The following is a 21,906-nucleotide window of genomic DNA, read 5'->3' on the forward strand; positions in this document are numbered from 1 at the left end:
TTTATGTTAATGCGCTTGAACCCCACTGGCCCATTGCCATCATGTGCTCGCTGCCTGCTAATTAAGACTCAGTCGGCTGTCAAATCACTGAAGCGACCCCTCGAGGCAACCTTTGACCTGGTACTATGACCTTTCACCTTTTAGCTTGGCATGTAGCTTTATTGTAGATACACTTTTTTTTTATTAATTTGTAAAATATTGAAATACAATGGAAAACTGAGTGTGGTTTCCTGTTCCAATTAGTGGGAAAGAATACAATATACACATAAATGTATATGCCAAACAAATGTTCCTAAAGCGCAGCAGCCCACATTCAGTTTAACCACCTTTTAGAATGTTGTAAATGAAGTACTTTGAGGACATTAAAAAAGTATTTATTACTGTATTTTTATGTATCTGTTTGCTTGGCATGGCTTAGTGATATTCTTATGTAGATTTAACATTTGTAATGCAATGTTAAAGTACCAGCATGCTTTGGTACATTTTTGCATGTCTAGTTAGACTTTGGGAACTGTGGGTATAATTTTTAATATTATCTTATCTGTTTCATTCACTCTGTGAGATTACTATTAACATTGCTTTTATTTGTCAATCCTCATGGAGCTAGCAGTGCAGCTTTCTTTTTTCCCAATATTGTTGCTTCTTACTGAAAACCTGAAGCTTTATACAATATTTTAGCACATTATTATAACATAGAGCTCCAATACATTTACTTATACTACTTTATTGTTAGACTAAAGTAATGCTTCCTTTTAAAGCTGTTACCTTGCCTTTTACTTGGTAGTTAAGTCTGCTCTGGTGCTTGCTTGCTCATGGATAAACATGGTGCTGCCTGACTCTTTTTTTGTCTTCTACTGATTTTTCTTTTTCTTTTTCTTTTTTTCCTTTTTTGGACTGGACTTCATTTTTTTTTATACTCATCCACCGTTCAGGGAATTCCTCAAGCTGTACTTCCCCCATTACCAAAGAGGCCTGCGCTTGAAAAAACCAATGGTGCCACCGCAGTCTTTAATACTGGTATTTTCCAATACCAACAAGCTCTTGCCAACATGCAGTTACAACAGCATACAGCCTTCCTCCCACCAGGTAAGTATCTCTTTAGTTTTTGTAGAGCAAAGTATGCCACAAAATTAGTGTTCAGCGTTTGTAATAAACTTCTAAAGGTATCTGTATTGATAGTCATTGATATATACCCAGTTGTAGTAGGATGTTTTTTGCTTAGAGTGAGGAAAGGAAGTCTAGGAATTAAGGTGTTCGTGATCAGGTAGGGATCTTGTAGAATGCTGTTTCTGTGTATGCTTGTCTTGGAAGCTGGGTAGATGTTCTCCAATCTAATATGAAAATCAGTATTTTGGAAGCACATGATCTATCATTTCAAAACAGATTCTGAAATCTGTTCTCTTCTTTCTCTTTTTCCTAATTAATACTTTATTACACATCTATTTTGTATTATTCCTTTTTGCTGTAAGACCCCTTTGCCTTAACTTATTTAGCAACAGTACTTCTGAACCATATCACTTTGTAAAGGGTGAAGTTTTGAATTTTACTTAGTGATCATGAAATGCAGTTAGATGGCATTACAGCTAAACTAATATGGAAGCACACCGAAAGTGTACCTGTAGAAGAAATCAGGGGATCAGACACCAAAATGTTTCTGTTAATTTCAATGTGACCAAGATAGAACTCTCAGTTGTTTTTAGTCAAGAATGATAAAATGATACCTAATATTTTTGTCTGATTGTTGCAGAGCCCAAACGTGCACTCATTACTTCTAAAGAAATCTCACTGTGGTCAATTTTTGTTGTGTAAAGTCTGCAGGATTGGATCTATAATAAGTTTGTATCACTACTTGCTTCATAAAAATCCATATTTCCACTATGTTTAAAACTCTGCTATAAATTTTTTAGTTCAATTGTGAAAGGCAAATTTTAACTGCAAAGATCTTGGCATTTTAAAAAATGTAGGTAACAAAAATGAGAACACTGGCTGTCAGAAACAGAACAATCATTTCCTAACCATTTTTGACGTGTTTCAGCCACATCAGCAGGATTGACTCTTACCGCTCCATTTTTGGTGGTGTGGTCTGTCATTCAATCGACATGTATACATGTAATCTACACATACTTGAAATGAGGTGTAACTTCTCTGGAGCCACTGAAGCCCATTTGGCATCGAGGGTCTGATTCAAAGCCAATTGAAGTCAATGGAAAGACCATTGATTCTAGTGGTCTTTGGATCAGGCCTCTATTGCACGTATTTAAAAGAGACATTTAAAATGTATTTACATAGTAGACAATCACAGTCCATCCTGCAGGCTTCACATATTTTAAAAGCTCCCCTGATCTTGGTTGGCGCTGTGCATCGTTGGTAAGGAGCCCCTCAGTGTCCCTTAAATCAGTGGGGGTTTGGCACCTTGGCACTTTCAGCCCCCACAGAATCGGGCCCATTACCATCAGGATCATTAATGTCATTTGTATAAATAAAAATGCAATTGCATCACATAACTGACAGGGAATGTCAGTCATTAAATGGGGCCTTTCTCGGTCCTTGCTCAGGCAACTTCATATTGAAGTCAGTGGGCATTCAGAGGGGACAGGCTAACAGTTTCAGGATTTAGCCTGCACAGGCTATTGTACCAATTCTGCTTTTCATTTTTTTATTAAAAATTACTGTTAAGAGGTAGACTAGCACCCTTTTTAGTTTTCCATTGTTCTGATGCCGTCACAGAAACTTTAAAACATTATTTCCCACTTTTTGCTTTTCTTTGTGGTCCCCAGTTTTTATGGCATTAAAATTAGTTTAATTCTTGTTTGTGCATCATTATCATTAGTGAGGTCAGCACAGCTGTGGAAATAGTACTTTTCAATCAATTTCCAGCGGAACCAGGAAGGGAACTTACACCATATTTTTGGGAGGTTCACACAACAGTCTCAGTCCTGAGAGGTGTTGGATGCTCTCAGGTCCATTGTCTTGACTTCACATGGAGTTGAGGATGCCCGGCACCTCCCAAAAGGCACTTGTCACATTTCAAGATTGTCCTTTAATGGGAGTCGAGGGGGCTCAGCACCATTCGGGATCATGCCCCAAAGCATAATGACTGGGGTTTTTTTTAATTTCTTGATGAAATTCACCAGAGAGAAGAGGGCCCATAGGGCAAGACTCTACCCAGGACTTGTACATTAAGGATGTATGTGGTCTGGAGGCCCTTAGATGGGCCCTCTCATCTGGGCTGAATTTCATATTTGGCAACAATGTTAGATTTGTGTTTCAAACATACCTAGACATCCCCTCCACATTCTAGAGCTCAGAGTCAGCTGTCTTGCATGGAAAGGTGCATGGAGGGAAAAAAGGGGACACGTAGTACCTAAATCTCCAGGTGCTTCCAAGCCCTGTCCCCCATGGTTAGAGCTGCACCCAGACTCCTGTAGGACAGGATCTGTTGGGGGTGTGGTCAGAGCATTTTAGCATACATCCCTTGTGTCTCACACAGATAACTACCCCTACCTTCACGGGCCTTGGAAAGTGCATGCTGGAATGGCTGCTCTGCCACCCTTTAAACAGGTGCAGCACATGCTTCCCCTCAGGCCTGGCCAGTGTAAAGGATGAGGCCAAGATCTTACTGTTCTCCAGCTTTTGTCAGGAGTTGCCACCAGTGGTACTAATAAGGAGCACTGGTAATGCTCCCTGTGAAAAGAACAAGAGGGTGAAGGTTCCTGGTACCCCCTCACTTTCACTTAGGCACAAGGCAACTCACAATCTAGTCCTTAATTACCTGTTTAAAGTGCAATAGGCCAGAATTCAGCTGTAATAATTAGGGCCCTACCAAATTCACAGCCATGAAAAACGCAACACAAACCGTGAAATCTGGTCTTTTGTGTGTTTTTACCCTACACTATACAGATTTCATGGGGGAGACCAGTTTTCTCAAATTGGGGGTCCTAACCCAAAAGGGATTTGTGGGGGAGGGGGTTGCAAGGTTATTTTAAGGGGCCCACAGTATTGCCACTGTTACTTCTGCACTGCCTTCAGCAGAGGCAGGAGAGCGGCAGCTGGTAGCCGGAGAGCAACAGCTGGTGGCTGGGCACCTCGCCAGCAGAAGAGAAGAAGTAAGGGTGGTAATACCATACTATGCCATCCTTATTTCTGCGCTGCTGCTGGCAGTGGCGCTGCCTGCAGAGCTGGGCTCCCAGCCAGCAGCCACTGATCTCCAGCTGCCCAGCTCTGAAGGCAGCGCCACTGCCAGCAGCAGCACAAAAGTAAGGATAGCAGTTCCGCAAACCCCCCCCCCCCTCATTCCCCCTCCTCTGGGGCCTAATTTTGCTCCCCTTGAAAAGTTAATGGGAGCAGGCTCCGTGACACTAATTCTTCATTCAGATTGAAGCACTCGTGTTCTCTACTGATAATCTGGTCTATGTGATGCTTTCTAGATTTAATTGAATAAAAAAACTGAGTGAAACAGCAAATCAGGAGTAGGAAATATGTATAATGAGGAAAAGCAACTGCTTGAAATCCCAGTGAAAACAGAGAGTATTCATCAAAATTACTGTATTCTCTCTAGACATAATTTATCTGAGAAATTATAATCAGTTAAATTAGCACATGCTTGAAATCAAATGCTGCCTTGTGCTGCAAAGCCAAGGAACATTTGAACTAGCAAATTCACTATTCATACATTCTTATTAGTAAATCAAAGCTTTTGAAGTCAAGATTAATATTAAGGTCATAGCAAAAGTGATTTTTATTATTGGCAAGTGGGTCCTACTGCATTATGTCTTCATATTTGCAAGTTATTGCACCCTAGCTAGTATTTTCATCGCTGCCTTATGTTCATTTGCTGCAAATCCCTCTCAAAACTGTGTGTACTGGTTATAACATTAATGATGATGATAACTCAAACTAAAATTTAAGGTGAAAGCTTTACAGTTATATTTCAGAGAATCATTACAAAAAGCTAACTCTTGTTTTCAGCATGTAGACTTAATTATGCATGGAATGATGTAATATACTAGGTATAATAAAATATGTAAAACATAATAAATAGGGTATTTGTACATGTCTAATAACACAGAGTGGTACAGCTTTCAGTTATACTCATGCAACCTCATTGACATCATGGAGGTTGTGTGGGTGTAATTCACCTGTGAGTAAAGCAAGCAGGATGAGGCCTTTCCTTTAAATAGCCCTCCTTTTAAAGATCTTTCATGAATAATTACATTCTTTTTTCTTTAATAGAAACAGTAAAATAATTAGAAGGATTAATGATGCCATTTCTCCAATAACCTTAAATGTGTCTTCTAGTAATAACAGGCATTAACTTCTATATTATCCCCCAGCATTAATTATATTAATAACTATTTTATTTCGCCAAAAGACCATGGCTTTGGCATTGTGCAAGCCGGTGCAACATGGCTTATAAATCTATGCACCACATAGCACAAGCTAGGAAGATAACATGCATCACCATTCAGGCGCAATAATTTCCTTTTGTTATTGCCATATTGTATCCAGGTAATAGTGTGCAGTGGTGGTGTAGCTGTGTTGGTGCCAGGATATTAGAGAGACAGGATGGGTGAGGTAATATCTTTTACTGGACCAACTTCTGTTGGTGACAGAGACAAGCTTGTGAGCTTACGCAGAGCTGAAGAAGAGCTCTGTGTCAGCTCGAAAGCCTGTGTCTCTCTCACCAACAGAAGTTGGTCCAATAAAAGATATTACTTCACCCACCTTGTGTCTCTAAGGTAAGCTCCCACAGACAGTGTCATTCCAAGTCTGTTTCCAGTTTCATATGATCCTCATTTTCAGGACTTCATTATTTAATTTATTTTAATTCATATCAGTAAATTTATCTAACAATATGATTAAATAGGGAAGAAAGTCTTTTTTAAAAACTTTCAGTATGATGGAACATGAAGAATTGGGCCCTTTGTTTATAATGCTATAATTTTTAAGCTTCAGGTAGGAAACAAAAAACATGCAAATACTGATTTCTCAATATGGAGCTAACTAAAATAAATGAGATTGCCAAAGTACTGGAATTTGAAAACTGGCAGTTGGGCATGCCTAAAAATGCAGTGCTTCTGTTAACATTGATGTCTCTTTGGAGAATTCGTTTCTTATTAATTAATTATTACACCTCTACCCCGATATAACGTGACCCGATATAACATGAATTCGGATATAACGCGGTAAAGCAGCGCTCCGGGAGGGTGGGGCTGCGCACTCTGGCAGATCAAAGCAAGTTTGATATACCGCAGTTTCACCTATAATGCAGTAAGATTTTTTGGCTCCCAAGGACAGCGTTATATCGGGGTAGAGGTATATTTATATAGCACAAAGAGAGTGACAGGCTACAAGATTGTCTCTCTCAACTGAACAATTATCTAAGTACTGTTGATGTTCTACTAAGGTAAATGGGCCCACAGACCCAACAACATATGGTCAGTAAAAGTGTGTCCTACAGTGTAGAAATAATGCCAGTCAAGTATGCTTAGCTTGTGCTGGGAGCTGTGTGGAAGACCTGCACTTTTTATCCTGCATTTAAAATACAAAATAAACAATGTGAGGAAAATCAGCGTTAAAGCTGAGACTTGATCTTCAGCTTACCCCACAGTGTCTACATATTGTCAATAATACTGTATGCAAAATTACCACTGCCCTTACTACAGCTGGGCAAAACTTCAGCAAAAAATGCAGGTTCGGGTTGACCAAAACATTTTGTGAATTTGCCAAATTGTTTCAATTGTTAAAAAAGAAAAAATCAAAATGTTTGTTTAAAAGCTCAAAATCAAAATAAAGTGCTTCATTTCAAACAAAACATGTCATTGGACCCAAGATGAATTATTTTTTTGGAACTGCCAGTGAACTGAGAAACCGTTTCTTCACACGATCCTAGACCTAACACCTATGCAGTACCAAGACACATGAGATTCCTCTAGAGGGGTTGGAGGAATAAAGGACACAAGACTAACTGTGGGTCAAACCATCCCTTCCTATGGGAAAACTCACACAAGGTAGCCCTGAGTGGAAACTCCACGAGGATCCATCCCCTCATATAGTCTTTCTCCCCTATTATTCAGCTGGCCTGCTACAAATGTGGCGGATACTCAGAAGAACTGCTGGGGGGCAGGGCCATCTGCACAGATTCCTTGTCCTTCCACACCAGCTCTGGCCCCTGGCAGGACCCCCACAACTGTCCCTGGCCCCATCTCTTCATGGGACAACTGCAGAAAAGAGAACGTTTCCCTTAGCCTGCTCCAACTCTCAACCTGTGCACTCTCTGCTTCCTTCCTCAGCAGCATCAGAGAATGACGAGTTTAGGCAGGGAGAACTCAGTGTGGAGGATCCCATGTGCATATGGATTGGAGAACGGGTGAAACAATCCCACTCCTTCATTCTTTATTATCCTGCATATCTCCGTATAATCTTAGTGCTAGGATTAACATAATTTTGGGTGCTGGTTTACCCTGACAGTGTTAAAGATAAATAACATGTTTGATCATTTCCTCTAATCTTAATAAAATATAGTTTAAAAGAAATACACATTTATTTTTATGCTAACAAAGTTTGTCAGAAAGATAAAAAATGGATGAGATTAAAACTGAATTTTGAAATAAGCCTCGAGACCTTTTCTAGTAATATTTTATAGACAAATGAAACTATATAGAAATAAAGGCAAACAAAATGTACCAGCACACAGGTCTATCAGCTTTTTTCTTCACTTAAGACTAGTTCTAATTGATCACTGTGCTATTGTATGATTTGATTGTGCTGACAGTTACATGCCACTGTTCCCATAATAACAATTTTTCTTCTTTGTTCAAATGAAATTTTCTAATTACACGTGTGATGGGTTGTTTTAATTCTTTTCCCTTTTCAAATCCACCTTCCTGTTGCAATGCATGATGGGCAGGCTCAATATTGTGCATGACACCCGCTACAAGTGTTGGTAGGTGCCAGCTTTGTTTCTTGATTATCTTAAACCTGTGGTGCAGCTCACAGACCCTCAAAATCCACTGCTAGGTTTTAACTTATAGCTCTTGTGCCAGTCCATCCCCACCCACCCCCCATCACACCCTCTGCACTAACACTTGTCAATTAAATGCAGTTGTTTTATTTAATTGACATGGACACCTAGAAGTTGGATAGTAGTGTTCTGAATTGCACATTTTTCCTTGGTGGATTTTGATTGGACTATGAGTTTGTGTTTAGAAACTATCTTGTATTAAGTAACATACTGTATCTTACTATAGTAATATAAAATATACTTTCATTCAAACTGATTGATTTTTGTGTGGTAGATACTTGGGTTGGATTTTCTTGTTTGTGTTTTTGTTTAGACATAAAAATGTAAACATAAGGACATTTTAAAATACTTTTGTTGATTTCATATTGAAACAATTGAACTTGTTTGTGTTGATTTTCTTGATTTGATGGTAACAAGCATTTTTCCCTTTTTTTCCTCTTTCATTTCCCTTTCTCCCCTTCTCCCTGGAATGTTGTCCTGCTTTGCACTGTGATTGCATGTCACTCGCTGGCAATGATGTCTCGTCACATGGCTTATTGCTATGATAAATACCATGCTCAATTATTCTATCACATGTTGCCATGGTTCCCATACTGCTACACTCTTCTGTATGTTGGCTTATATGATTTTCCTTCCGAAAGTTCCCATGGTGCACGGTGCTACGCCAGCCACTGTGTCTGCAGCAACAACATCTGCCACAAGTGTCCCCTTCGCTGCAACAGCCACAGCCAACCAGGTTTGCTAATTTACAGCTTTGTTCCTTAAAAACAACTTGAAATTGGTGCTTTTCATGAGCATGGGGGTTCTGATTTTACTTCTTGTTGGCCTACACATTCTCTCTAAGAGCTGTAGCATAGCTTAGTAAGCTTTTATCCAGGCTCAGAAGGTGCTACAGCTCCTTTTCTGATGCTAAAAATATTTTACATAAGACTTACTGATGCAGTCTTGACATTTCGTAGGCCATGTAGCTTATTTATCTTTCAATAGATCTAAAGAGACAGGCATAGTACACAGAATCCAATTTTTCTGTGCACATAAAGCTTGCAGTTCTTTTGCATGCAAAACTCTGGTCAAAGCCAGTGGGAGCTGTGCGTGGAGGGATTACAGGATCAGGAATTTAAGAGTCTGGACATGTTCTGAATCTCTTCAAAAAACAAAACAAAAACATTTGTGCTTATGCTACCCAGAGGCACACTTGTAAATCTTTGTCTCAACTTATGAATTAGTTAGTTAATTTTATAATGGACAAACTTTAACTGAATGGCCATTAAAAACCTGAGTAAACTCTTTCTAAACTACCACCATGAATGTTGATGCATAAAATAAGGATGAAAATAAATGCTCAACAAGCTAAACCGTAAGTTAAACTTCTCCTTGCACTGCCACAAACAACGCTGTAAAGATAAATGTACATGGGTGCATCTCCCATTTACTCCAATGGAAACTGCACTTACATAAATGAGGATGGAATTTGGCCTAGTGTTTGAGCTCAATAGATTGTTAAAAATTTAGTTGTTTTATAGTATCAGAGGGGTAGCCGTGTTAGTCTGGATCTGTAAAAGCAGCAGAGAGTCCTGTGGCACCTTATAGACTAACAGATGTTTTGGAGCATGAGCTTTCGTGGGTGAATACCCACTTCGTTGGATGCATGACTCTTTGCTGCTTTTACAGTTGTTTTATACTACATCATAGTTGGAACATTAAATGTAAAGAATAAAAACATTCTAAAGACCATTTCCTTTCTCTTTTATTTAAATCTACTCAGAAATAAACTTTATAAGTCATACTGCAAATTTAGAATTCCTGCACATTATCCTTGTGCTAAAAACATAGCACCAAATTCTATGCTAAGATGCAAGTAGTGCTCTCAATCAATTCATTGGGAGTCCCACAAATGCCTTTAGGGTTTTTTGTTTGTTTTTAAAAATGTCCTTAACTCGGTTTCCAATTTTGTGGGGGATGTTTTGCATTTACAGTTAATTGCAGGAGTAAATGCTAGTATTTAAGGCCAGGATTTTCAAAAGTGCTTACCTTTGACCTAACTCTGCTTCCATTAAACTCTGAGCACTTTTTAAAAATCCAATCAGGTAGTCGGAGCTCTGAACAGTAGTACTTGTGCCAGAAATCTGTTGCACCTGCGCCTGCAGGCAGCTGCACTTGTAAAATAGGATGCTAGTTCTAGAAATCAGGAACCTGTTCCTGCAAAGTGTTGAGCGCTGTACATTTTTCATTGAGAGTGGAGAGCTCTGAGCCGCTTACGGGGTCAGGCCCCGAGCCTTAGTATTTGACCTGGAGTATCCTGTCGCTTGCTATGCACCACCTGTTTTGCTAAGCCAACTGTAAACTCTTTGGCGGCATATGCAGTAATTGGCATCTTAGCCATCATACCTGAAAATCACACTGGTATAATGATTTATAAGTGTGCACATCAGATTCCCTTGTGTTATTTAGATATTTAAAAAACCCAAACAATAATCTGGTCAATTTTCACAGAAGCTGAATGTAATTTCTCACCACATACCTCTTTTTGCTAGAGGGAAAAAAAGGCTTAATTTTGTTTTTTGGTGAGTAACTAAGTCTCTCACAGATTTAGCCCAGAATAAGAATAATTTAATATCCCGGAATACTCATGGAGAAGTTATCATTCTTCTACTGTATGTCAGACATATCTTAACAGCATGAGTCATTTACTGCACAAAATAATTTTGATTGTATAGCCTGCATACCCCTAAGAATTGCTGGCGTTAGCAAAACCACAAAATGCCTGTTCTCTATGTGAGGTACCATGCACTTGCCCAAAGAGATTGTAGGGAAACTTTCTGTTGCAGAATCTGACCATTTCATGCATATCCTCCCTGGACCCTCATAACACACTTCAGTAAAGTATTGCAGCCAAACCTCAATATATACATATATTAATTAATATATGTATATAGTATGTAAGCAATGCTGAAATTGTTTAATGCCACACAATGCAATGCGCATGCATGCGGAAGGTCTTAAGATCTGGCCCTTCATCTTCATTGACTGGTGTTGAAGGTCCTTGGTATGTTTCGACAGCACTATCCCTGATGCTTCTACACAGTTGGGTGCAACATCTTCTCCTGCAGCAGTAGACAAAATGGTATGAGAAGCTTCATTATGCTTGGAGCACATTTCTGTGCAAGTTGGCAATGCTGTAAAACTGTATAAACATGACAGGTAAAGAGAGGGCATTAGAGGTGGGGAAAAAAAACAACCACTAAAAACATTGAATTTGTTTTAGAGAAATATTTCCACCCTCTCTTTCTTTTGCAGGTTTATGTATCAAATTAGCTGATGGGAAATATAACTTGTATGACTGTAAATAGCTGTTAACCTTGAAAAAATCAGTATCACATCATATTTCAGGGCTTGTTTTTTGGTACATAAATGCATCTTTCCACTTCCCAGTCCTGTTTGTGATGAAAGTTTATGTACAATTCCATTAACATTTGTAATTCAATGAAAACACAATACTGTTTTCCCTCATTATTGTCACTATTCTGCAAGGCCTGTGTACATGCACTCCCACTGACTTCAATCTATATGCCACCCATTGGAGGGCTTGCAGGATCGGGCTCCAGAGAGATGGTTGACTTGTGTGCTTCTTTGCTACTTCTAAATATTATCTAATGGTTTTAATTAAAAAAAATACTATGGAAAATGAGTTGATAAACTTTAGGAGCCATTGCAAATTCTATTGACAAAGGCCAACATTTTGAGAATTGTTCACTAGTTTAGGGTGCCTTCCTTTTTTGGTGCCAAATTTTGACACTTTGTACCACATTTTTATAGGGGAGGAGGTTCAGCTCAGCTCAACTGTGGGTCTTCACCCTCTGTGAAAACAGTGTACAAGGTATCTTAAGTTTGGCACCCAAAAATGGAGACACCCAAAGTTAATGATAACTGTGCAAAATTTGGCTGAAGTTGTTTAACTGTAGAGTTTATTGTTTCAAGTGATTAAGTGAAATACCCAAATCACAAAACTTTGTGTAGGCCAACAAAAAGGGCTCTTCTCAATTACTGCACTGCATGAACTTTTGTAGATTTTAACTTTTCTTACTTTCTAAACAAACAATAATACTTATTTACATTGGTCAAACAGTACTTACCACAATGTTTTTCAGTTTTAAGTTGCTACTTTAGCACTTCAGTTTACTTTAACTTATAGTATAAAGTCCACCACCTCACAGCTGATCCCCACTTTTCTGAACCGTTGTTATGTTCTTTAATAAAATGTTCTCTGTCTTGGTTGATTTGTTGCACATGTTATTCATTGTTTACATTTTTACCTATAGATACCCATAATATCTGCCGAACATCTGACTAGCCACAAGTATGTTACACAGATGTAGACATTTTGTCATCAAACAGTAAGTTTCCAATGTATTGCTTGCATAGTTTTCATATTCTCTTTGTGTATGTGTATAACTTAGCATTTTCGGGGACATACTGGATTTTAAAAAAATAAAAGCTATGGAAAAATGTTATGAAAAAATTGATATGGGTTTCTTTGACATATAGAAATGATTTTTAAAAAAAATTACAGAAACTGACAAGTGTGTGTGTGAAATGAGTTGGTGATTTCAATCGACCCTAGACAACAAAATCACAAGGCTGCCACATCTGGCATTAACAATCACCTTTGCTGACACTCTCAGCAGAGGCCAAGGGTCAAACAGGCAGAAAGCTGAACTCTCCTCTTCCCAGAAACAGATCTCACAGATTCTGCACAGCAGCTACTTAGTAGCCAGTAATTTACAGTACCTACCAGAGTTCCCACCACTCTACTTTTGCAGGTGATGTACGTGATGGTGGAATCAATAATCTCTTCCCTATCCCACCTGCAACCATACCCTTTCTGCTAGCATATTTGGAGTTTGTGCAGAGACTCTTTTCATAATGTTGAACGGTGAGGAGATCATTCCTCAACCATTAGGCTTAAGTGATGTTGAGAATCTTTCTTCCAGCCTTCTGCATTTGACCCTTAATTATGTGATCTGCTTCTTAACATAAGCCTCCCATTTTCAGGGGGCTCGGGATGTAGCAAACTCAGTTTCTTTTTTATCTACCCTGTGTTTGTCCCCTCCAAAAGATACAGCAGTTATCAACTTTAAATTAATGCTGTTCATAGCCCGAGTACATGAAAGGCCTTTAGGGGAGGGGAGGCCCCAGGTTGTTAGCACTGACACTCACTGTGATGGGGCACCAGTATTTGCTCTAATACCCCCACTTTGTTAGCTGGAATTGGAAACCTGCAGGAGCAGGAAGTGCCATGTTAATTACCGTTGACTCACTATGGCAGGTATAAGGAGGTGGAGTCTGATAAGCCACGTCTACCCCACTAATTTAGCAATAATTGACCTGCAGCTCCCTGTAAGGTTCCAACACCCTTCCAACAGGGTGAAGTAACTGGAGAATGCTGCCATCTCATTAGAGTGGGCTTCAGCTTCTAGTGCCATCTTGCTGCCCTGCTGGGGAAAGTAACCCTGGGACCAGCCAAGCTTAGAATGGGGCTCATGTAGGAGTTCAGGTACACGCCCTGATCGTGGGAGCCTTGGGTTGGTGGGACCCCCACAACAAGCCGGTTCTGAGAGCGTGCGGGGTCGTTCAACGCTACGCCCGGCTCATGAGACAGGTCATGGTGTCTGACACCATCAGGTGGTCCAGAGACATTTATTTTGGAATAAACTCTCATTAATAAAACCAGAGTTTATTAAATGAGAATTTGGGTTTTGTTTGAGACTGGACAGGGGCACCACTAGCTGTTAGGCCCCGTGGGCCATATTTGGGACAAGTCACTTTACTGAGAGTTGCTTTAGAAAGACCTATTAAATTGCAGTGTCTGCTAAGCCAGACTCTGTAATTGAGAATGAGAATTTAGTCGTCAGCCTAACTCAGCCTGTGGCTTCTCTTGAGCGCAGGCTGCCAAATTATGATAAATTATGTGTGGTATCTTTGTGAAATAGGTTACATAGTAGAGAGAGGTCATGCTAAGAATACAAGCTCAATTTCTACTTGCATATGTTTGGCTTGAACTACAGTCCTAGATATTATGTGTCAGATACTTATAATTTAACCTTTCTTCACAAGGAAAGACTTTTACTTGACTTTACCTGTAGCGATTTTCCCCCCTGATCTTTCTATGATGAAATCCTTGTTTAAATTTATGATTTGGGCTGTTCTTTTTTGTTTCTGTCTGATATAGTATCTTATCCAACTATACTAGGCTAACTTAATAGCTGCAGCAAGTAAATATAGCACTTCACTCCCACCCCCATCCCACTATAGAGGTACTGTCTACAAGTCAGGTTCAAGCTGTAAAAAACGTATCGTTCACTTTGGCCAAGATCCTCTGTGGTAGTTAGGTACCTAGTTGCCATTTTTATCAATGGAAGCAGCAAAGAATCCTGTGACACCTTATAGACTAACAGACGTTTTGCAGCATGAGCTTTCGTGGGTGAATACCCACTTCTTCGGATGCAAGTTCTAGCAGGCCTCATCCTCCCTGATTGATCTAACCTCGTTATCTCTAGCTTGCTTCTTGCTTGCTTATATATACCTGCCCCTGGAAATTTCCACCACTTGCATCCGAAAAAGTGGGTATTCACCCACGAAAGCTCATGCTGCAAAACGTCTGTTAGTCTATAAGGTGCCACAGGATTCTTTGCTGCTTCTACAGAACCAGACTAACACGGCTACCCCTCTGATACTTGATTTTTATCAATGATTTTCATAGCCCCTTCATTGTAATCTTTCTTCAGCAGAGAAGAAAATTTATTCTTGACACTAGTTGATGATCAATCCTGAAGGAAAAGGATTGATACCCCTTGTAACTTTTATCCTAGCTGGAGTGATTTCAGATATTATTGTAGTCATAGTCCAGTCCTTTTTTTAAAAATTCACACTAAGTTATTTTCCTTAGTGACTTCCACAGGTTAATGTATTATTGCATTAAAAACTACTTCCAGTTATTCCTCTCTCCTTACTTGTCTCCTCACCCAATTATATCATCTATTTAATTTCTCCTGATATAAAACACCACCTCCCCTTTCTCAGTTTCTACTCTTACTGCCATTCTTTGGGCCTTTTTGATTTCTGCTATGTCCTTAATGAAATGATGTGCCAAAACGGAATGCTTTATTGAGGTGAGAATGTACTATTGATTTAATATATGGAATCGTACAAGTTCCTAATTATTCTGTTAGGCCAGTTTTTTCAAATTTCCAAATTTTCAAAAGCACCTAAGTGACTTAGGCCCAAGGCCTCAGGCACCCAACTGCCAGTGATTTCAATGGATCTTAATCCCTTAATGGCCTAAATTCTATTTTCAAAACAACAGGCACTTAAGTGTTTATGTCTGATTAAAAGTCACTGGGACTTTGGCTCCTAAGTTGCTTAGGCACTTCTGAAAATGTTACCCCAAAATCTTGGTCCCAGCAAAGTCAATGGGAATACTGTCTACTGACTCCATATACTCCAATGGGACCAGAACATGGCCCCTAAAACAAAGCCAGGAAGTGAGTAGTATATTGTTCATCCTAAGGTTTTATTAGGTAGAGGAGGCTATAAAATTCAAGAGCAGGGGTTCTCAAACGAGCTGTCAGTCTGCACCCCCAAGCCATGCTTCTCCTCCAGCATTTATAAGAGAGTTAAGTATAAAAAATGTGTTTTTAATTTGTAAAGGGAGGTTGCACTCAAAGTTTGAGAACCACTGTTCAAGAGCAACAGGATACTATTTTATTATACATGGTCAATATGTATATTATGTCTAATATGTCTGCAAAGTAAAACTTTTCTGTGAAGAAATTATTTGAGGGACAATCCTGTAGCCTTTTTGTAAGCAAAATTCCTCTTGACTTCAATGACCGATTCGCCTCATGTTGAGGTTGCTTTAAGGAAATGAATGAAATTGCTAAATTCATTTTCTTTCTGCCTGCTTCCCTTTCTAGATCATACTAAAGAGAAAAGGACGGTGTGCTTGGATAGAGAAAAGGACACGAGCATTAGCCATAATGTATATACCGTCAAGCCACACACAAAAATTCCCTCAGCAGTAAGACATCCACATACTGCATGTTAACAAGATGAAACGACGAGTTGGAAATCCACTGCACACTGTTGCCTATATACTTTGTACATTTAATTGATATTTGTGCTGAGGTGATCTTATTGTCTAAATCTACAACATTGTCTATCTTTTCTAGCACAGAGGTATGCCTATATATTTAAATATGCATACATAGTCTATTTCCTACATAATCATATATGTCATCTTGAAAAGACAGACTATGATGTAATCATAAATCTATTATGTATTGGTACGTCTGTAGACCAAGATATAATTTTTTTAAGTAAGTTTATTTCTTTCAAGGTTTACAAATAACAAAAAGGTGCACCTTGTATTTAAAATTGCCATTATAGATGAGAGCGTGCATGCACAGTAATTTTTGTTTAAGAGTAATATTTTTAATGTAATAGATTGTAAGAAGTGGTAAGAGAGGTATCTGACAGAGATGAATGTGCCAAGCAAAACCACAACTGTGTATATTTTAAAGCACATCAATGGCTTTAAGTACCATGTTGTTAAGGATTCTCATGAAGTGCCATAGACTGTACATCAAATTAGAGTATTATTTCTGCAGTGTTATTTTCAGAGCCACATTTTTGCTTATTTTGTTAGTACTATTCAGTCAAAGGCACCATTCTGTTTCAAAACCAAAGCTGTCTCGGAAATGGCTGATTTAACCTATAATAAAAGTAGACAAGAGAAAAACAAACTATCAATACAGATTAACGTAACACATACTGGACATATAAATATATATAAACTATTTTAAGGCATTGTAGTGTAAAATTTATGCATATTATACTGAATAACTCAATATACAAAAGGGAAAAGCCATTTCTGAGACACAGTAACAAAAATGTTTGAGGAACTTATTTTGCTTCTATTTATATCCTCTGTCAAAAGTCAAAAGACTATAAATGCTTTGCAGAGATGAATTTCACTTTTTTGCTTAAATGTTTCATCAAAGTCACACTTCAAAATAGTGACTCTAAACAAAGAAGAAAGAAGCACTGACATCAGATGCATGATAAACCAAAATATGAAAAAACTGATATGTTAATTAGCATAGAATTGGGTGGGTTAAATACCTGGGTGAGTTTTGTGATTTATTTTTTTTGTTCAGATTAACTGCTTATAGCCTTAGAAAGCCTTTACAAAATAATAATGAAAAAATAGATGTGCATTCAAGTTTTTAAGAATGGATTCATCCAAAGGAATTCCTTTTTGTGGTTTGGATGTTGCAGTTAGTAAAGGATATTTTTGCTCTGTTCAGCAAACTGCTGAAGTGGGGGCCAGGTCACTGGTAGTATAGCATGGAGTGGAAGAAGTGTGAGTTCAGTTATAGAACTTTCCATACTTCCAAGTTTACTGCAAGTTTTTATGCTTGAGAGAGATGCTTTCTAGTATAAGAATGATGTGTTGATTTTACTGATTGTACTGTACATCTATTAAAGCCTTAGATTATTACATTACGGGTTAAAACCCATACCAATGTAATTTCAATCATGTTAAGAAAGTATAGATGACTTCACGTTATTGTAGTTACTTACATTACAGAATATTACTTATTTTTTCTTGTTAAAATGTAGTTTTTATTTCTTACATTTATTAGATCATTTTCATTTTCTATTACCAGTTGAATACCATTTCAGTTTATAGAATTTTGTTTTATTAGACTATACTGATGACTTTTTCAAAATACAAAAAAAAAAATTAAAAAGTAGGGTTTTTTTCTTCATAACATATTCAGTTTTGAATTTACATGTAGTGTCATGAGTATTTGTATTATTGTTAACTAAATGATTTATATTTTACTGATTTAATATTACAATGTAAGAACGTCAGTCATTGTTAGTTCTTGTCTAGTTTTCATTAAAAGAACAAAGATCTTTTATATGGATATCTTATAATTATATAATCATTGCTAAGTAAGAAGTTCAGTTGTTGCTATCGCAACAATCCTGGCAGACAATTGAATAATATTTTGATGATTTATTTTGTTTGTAATTAGTTATTATAAGAAAATCTAGTTCCTAGATATTAGAATAAAATTTATTTTCTACTGTATCCATTTCAAATGTTAAAATATTGTTTAAATATTTTTTGAAATCCCTGAATATCAGGCCTTGTTATAAATAAGCTGCATAATCAATAGATCAAGGGACTTTTTGTTGATAATCCAAATACTCAAAGTTTACGTAACAAGAATTAAAGCGTGTGTGCAAACTCTTGAGGGTTGATTATGCTGCAGTTTAGCATGTGGGAACGTATAGAGAGAAGGTTGACTTTTTGCACTTCTGTATATAGTCAAAAAAGAGAGAAACCTGTATAATAGTAAGATCTTATTTTGAATAAAAATGTCTATAATTACAAGGAGTTTTGTTAAGGCTAATAAAATGACAGGCTGAACAAAATTGCTTGCAAAAGTGGCACAGAGTTAGCACTCCATACCCCTTCAAAAAAGTTGCTTTGCTTTATGTGGACAGCTTGTAGTTTGCCAGGATTTTTTCAGCTGGAAAGATATGCCATCCTTCCAAGATCTCATGACTGACAAAAGCTCCACTGGTTCAAATCTGCCTGAAAATCATTACTTTAAAAAAAAAATTTAAAAAAAGCAGGTACTTCAAACCATCAAGGTGAAATCATGGATTAAATATTCCGTACATCATTCAAAAACTACTGCATGTTTAAAGTATCAAAAACAAAAAAAAATAAAAAAAAAATAAAAAAATAAAAAAACAACCAACAACTATATTAAGGATATATTCTATTCAAAGCAGTTTCTGACAATTTCCGTGGTTTATTGTTCACAAAACAAAAATCTTCAAAACAGATATTGACTTTCACAAAAATTAAATCATGAACAGGCAAACCAAACAGCACACTGTAGCTGTAGTTATGTGATTATTTTTTATTGTAATGGTCCTATTCTTTTAGCAGGTGAAAAACAAAAACCTATCAAATGTTACCATTTGAATGAAAAGCACTCAAGAAACCATGTAATTACATAAGCCAAAGCTGGAAATAAAAATGATTAGGCCATTATTTTATCTGGAATCTTGAGTATTCACACTGATTAATAACGTTGCACTTACTTGCAACCCTGCAACTTTCATCTGCTGAAAGGACAGATGTGCTTGGTTTTACTATTATGTAATCACAGACTTACTTTTTGCTTGTAGTTGCTGCAAATTATGTACTCTGTCCTGGGCTGCAATTTGTTTCCATGCTTATTTTATTATTACTGCTATAGTTGACCTTGCTGTATGGAAAAATAAAGTGAAATTGCCCTAATAAAACTTCTCTTTCTTAATTATATTTTTCTATTTCAGATTAAAAATTACATTTATTTTGTTTTGTGTGCATTTTTAATGGATTCACACATTTGTGTCCAAGGGGGAATTATTTACATGAAAAAGATTCTGTCTGTTCTCATATTTTTATTTTACAGTGTACACCATATTACGTATGCAATACAGACCATGAAACAGTCTATTATATCCAAATCAGACGTTTACAGTCCTTTACAGACCTGTCCATGCATTACTGAAAATTCATTTTATGAGTTCCTGACTTTATAGATTCATAGATTTTTAAAGCCAGAAGATACTGTTTTGATCATCTGATCTAACTTTCTGCATAACACAGGCCAGAGAGCCTTACCCAGTAAGTTCTGCAAAAAGCTCGTAATGTCTGGTGGAGCTATAGCATATAGCAGGAAGATACCCAGTCTGGATCTAAAGAATTCCAGTGATGGAGAATCCCTAATTCAGAAGTTCCAATACTTAATTAACCTCATGGTTCAAAATGTACACCGTATTTATGTTGCTTATTTACACCTTATCTGTGTACACCTTATTTACACCTTATTTGTGTAGCTTCAGTTCACAGGCACTTCATAAAAGCAAAATATTAAAAGTAGATTATTTCCCTAAAGGTTATTTCTGCTTCCGAGAATTATATTTATTCAGGGAGGCAAAGTACTAAATGGTTGAGGATTTTGTCCATTCAATTGGAGACATGAAGCCATATAATGCCAATCATTTTTGAGTAGCACACCCCTTGGGAAATTCTACTTAAAAATTGATGGTATTATACAGCACTGAGCCCCCAAGAAAAATACCAACAATGTCTTGCCAGTTACCCATATAAGGGCAAATCCTAACTGTACCCCTGCGGGACCTTCCAAACTCTCATTTTTAATTAATTTGGTTTGTTTTTTAATTATGTGAATTTTTGGCACCTGGGAACGGGAACTGATAGGACTAGCTACAGTCAAGCAGAATGTGGCCATTGCCTGTGGAATTGTCTCCACACTTAGCTCAGCTACTACACCTCCATCTTAAATCCTCATCCAGATCTGGTCATGTATCACTTTGGGATGTGGTCTGGCCATTGTCCAACAGGGCTCCATCTTGCAAATAGATTCACAAACAGAGATTTCCACTCCCATGTGGAATATCATTGAGGATCCATGTGTAAAATCTATTTGCAGGATTCCACTCTCCACCTCACCCCACCCTGTTTGTTAGCTGGCCAACCTGTGCTATGCAGTGTTATGTTCATGTTAGTCCCAGGATATCAGAGACACAGGGTGGGTGAGGTCATATCTTTTACTGGACCAGCTTGTGTTGGTAAGAAAGACAAGCTTTCAGGTTACACAGTATGCAGACCTGAAGAAGAGCTCTGTGTAAGCTCAAAAGCTTGTCTCTCGGTCTCCAGCAGCAGTTGGTCCAGTAAAAGTTAGGACCTCACTCACCTTGTCTCTCACATATGCTGGCATTTGAAACTATGTGAAAGGTGAGTTAATTTACCAACTATGTTGTTTAGCCCTGTACTAAAACTCCTGTTAACTCAATGCCTAAGTTTGGAAGTCGCAGCTAAAGGCAAGAGATTCAAAGATTCTAAGGCCAGAAGGGACCAGTGTGATCATCTAATCTGACCTCCTGTATAACACAGGCCATAGACCTTTCCTGAATTAATTCCTGTTTGAATTAGGGCAGATCTCTTAGAAAAACACCTCCTGCTAATTTTAAAAAATCACCATTGATGGAGAATCCCCCACAAACCTTGGTCTATTGTTCCAGTTATTAATTCTCACTGTTTAAAAATGTGAACCTTATTTCTAGTCTGGATTTAGCTAACTTCAACCGCCAGCCATTGGCTCTTGTTTTACCTTTGTCTGCTAGGTTGAAGAGCCCATTATCAAATTTCTGGTTCCCATATAGGTACTTACAAAGTGTGGTCAAGTAAACACCCCTTAAGCTGCTTTTTAATAAGCTAAATCTATCACTATAAGGCATGTTTTCCAATCCCTTAATTGTTCTCATGTCTCTTCTCTGAACACACTCCGATCAATCAACAGCCTTGAATTGTGGACACTAGAACTAGACACATTCCAGAAGCAGCTGAACCAGTGCTGCATACAGAGGTAGTATACCCTCCCTACTGAAATTCCCCAGTTTAAACATCTATGGATTGCATTAGTCCTTTTGGCCACAGCATCATATTGGGAGCTTACATTCATCTAATTATCCATCATGATATGAGGCAGCACATGGGTACTACTTGGTCATTAGTGAGCAACAGGTTACCTTCGGCTGAGCTTCCCTGCTCTCATTATACAGGCGTTCAGGGCACAAGCTATCACAGTGGTTAAAGCAAAAGGAGTATGGGCTCGTGCCTGGGTTTATAGGACTGGCTTGAGTCCCACGCTGGGGGAGTTTCCTGTTTATGTTCTATTCGTGTTAACTGATTTTATTCTCTCGATCCCTGGAGGAAAAGACTTGAT

General features: G+C 38.0%; 1 protein-coding gene across 17 annotated transcripts in view; it reads left to right on the plus strand.

Annotated features, from left to right (window-relative positions):
- The window catches only part of MBNL1 (muscleblind like splicing regulator 1), a 234,816-nt gene extending 215,347 nt beyond the window's left edge, over positions 1–19,469 (plus strand). For 9 of the 17 annotated variants that reach the window (XM_045029489.1, XM_045029488.1, XM_045029500.1 and 6 more), the window contains 6 exons: positions 67–120; positions 933–1,086; positions 7,910–7,945; positions 8,665–8,759; positions 12,343–12,417; positions 15,997–19,469. In XM_045029489.1, the coding sequence (XP_044885424.1) occupies positions 67–120; positions 933–1,086; positions 7,910–7,945; positions 8,665–8,759; positions 12,343–12,399 (396 nt within the window). In that variant the 3' untranslated portion in view covers positions 12,400–12,417; positions 15,997–19,469. The remainder of the gene's footprint in view (positions 1–66; positions 121–932; positions 1,087–7,909; positions 7,946–8,664; positions 8,760–12,342; positions 12,418–15,996) is intronic. The other 8 variants (XM_045029490.1, XM_045029495.1, XM_045029491.1 and 5 more) reach the window with 5 other exon arrangements.
- The last annotated feature ends 2,437 nt before the right edge of the window (positions 19,470–21,906 follow it).

This window comes from Mauremys mutica, chromosome 9, assembly GCF_020497125.1.
Source record: "Mauremys mutica isolate MM-2020 ecotype Southern chromosome 9, ASM2049712v1, whole genome shotgun sequence".
Lineage (NCBI taxonomy): Eukaryota > Metazoa > Chordata > Testudines > Geoemydidae > Mauremys > Mauremys mutica.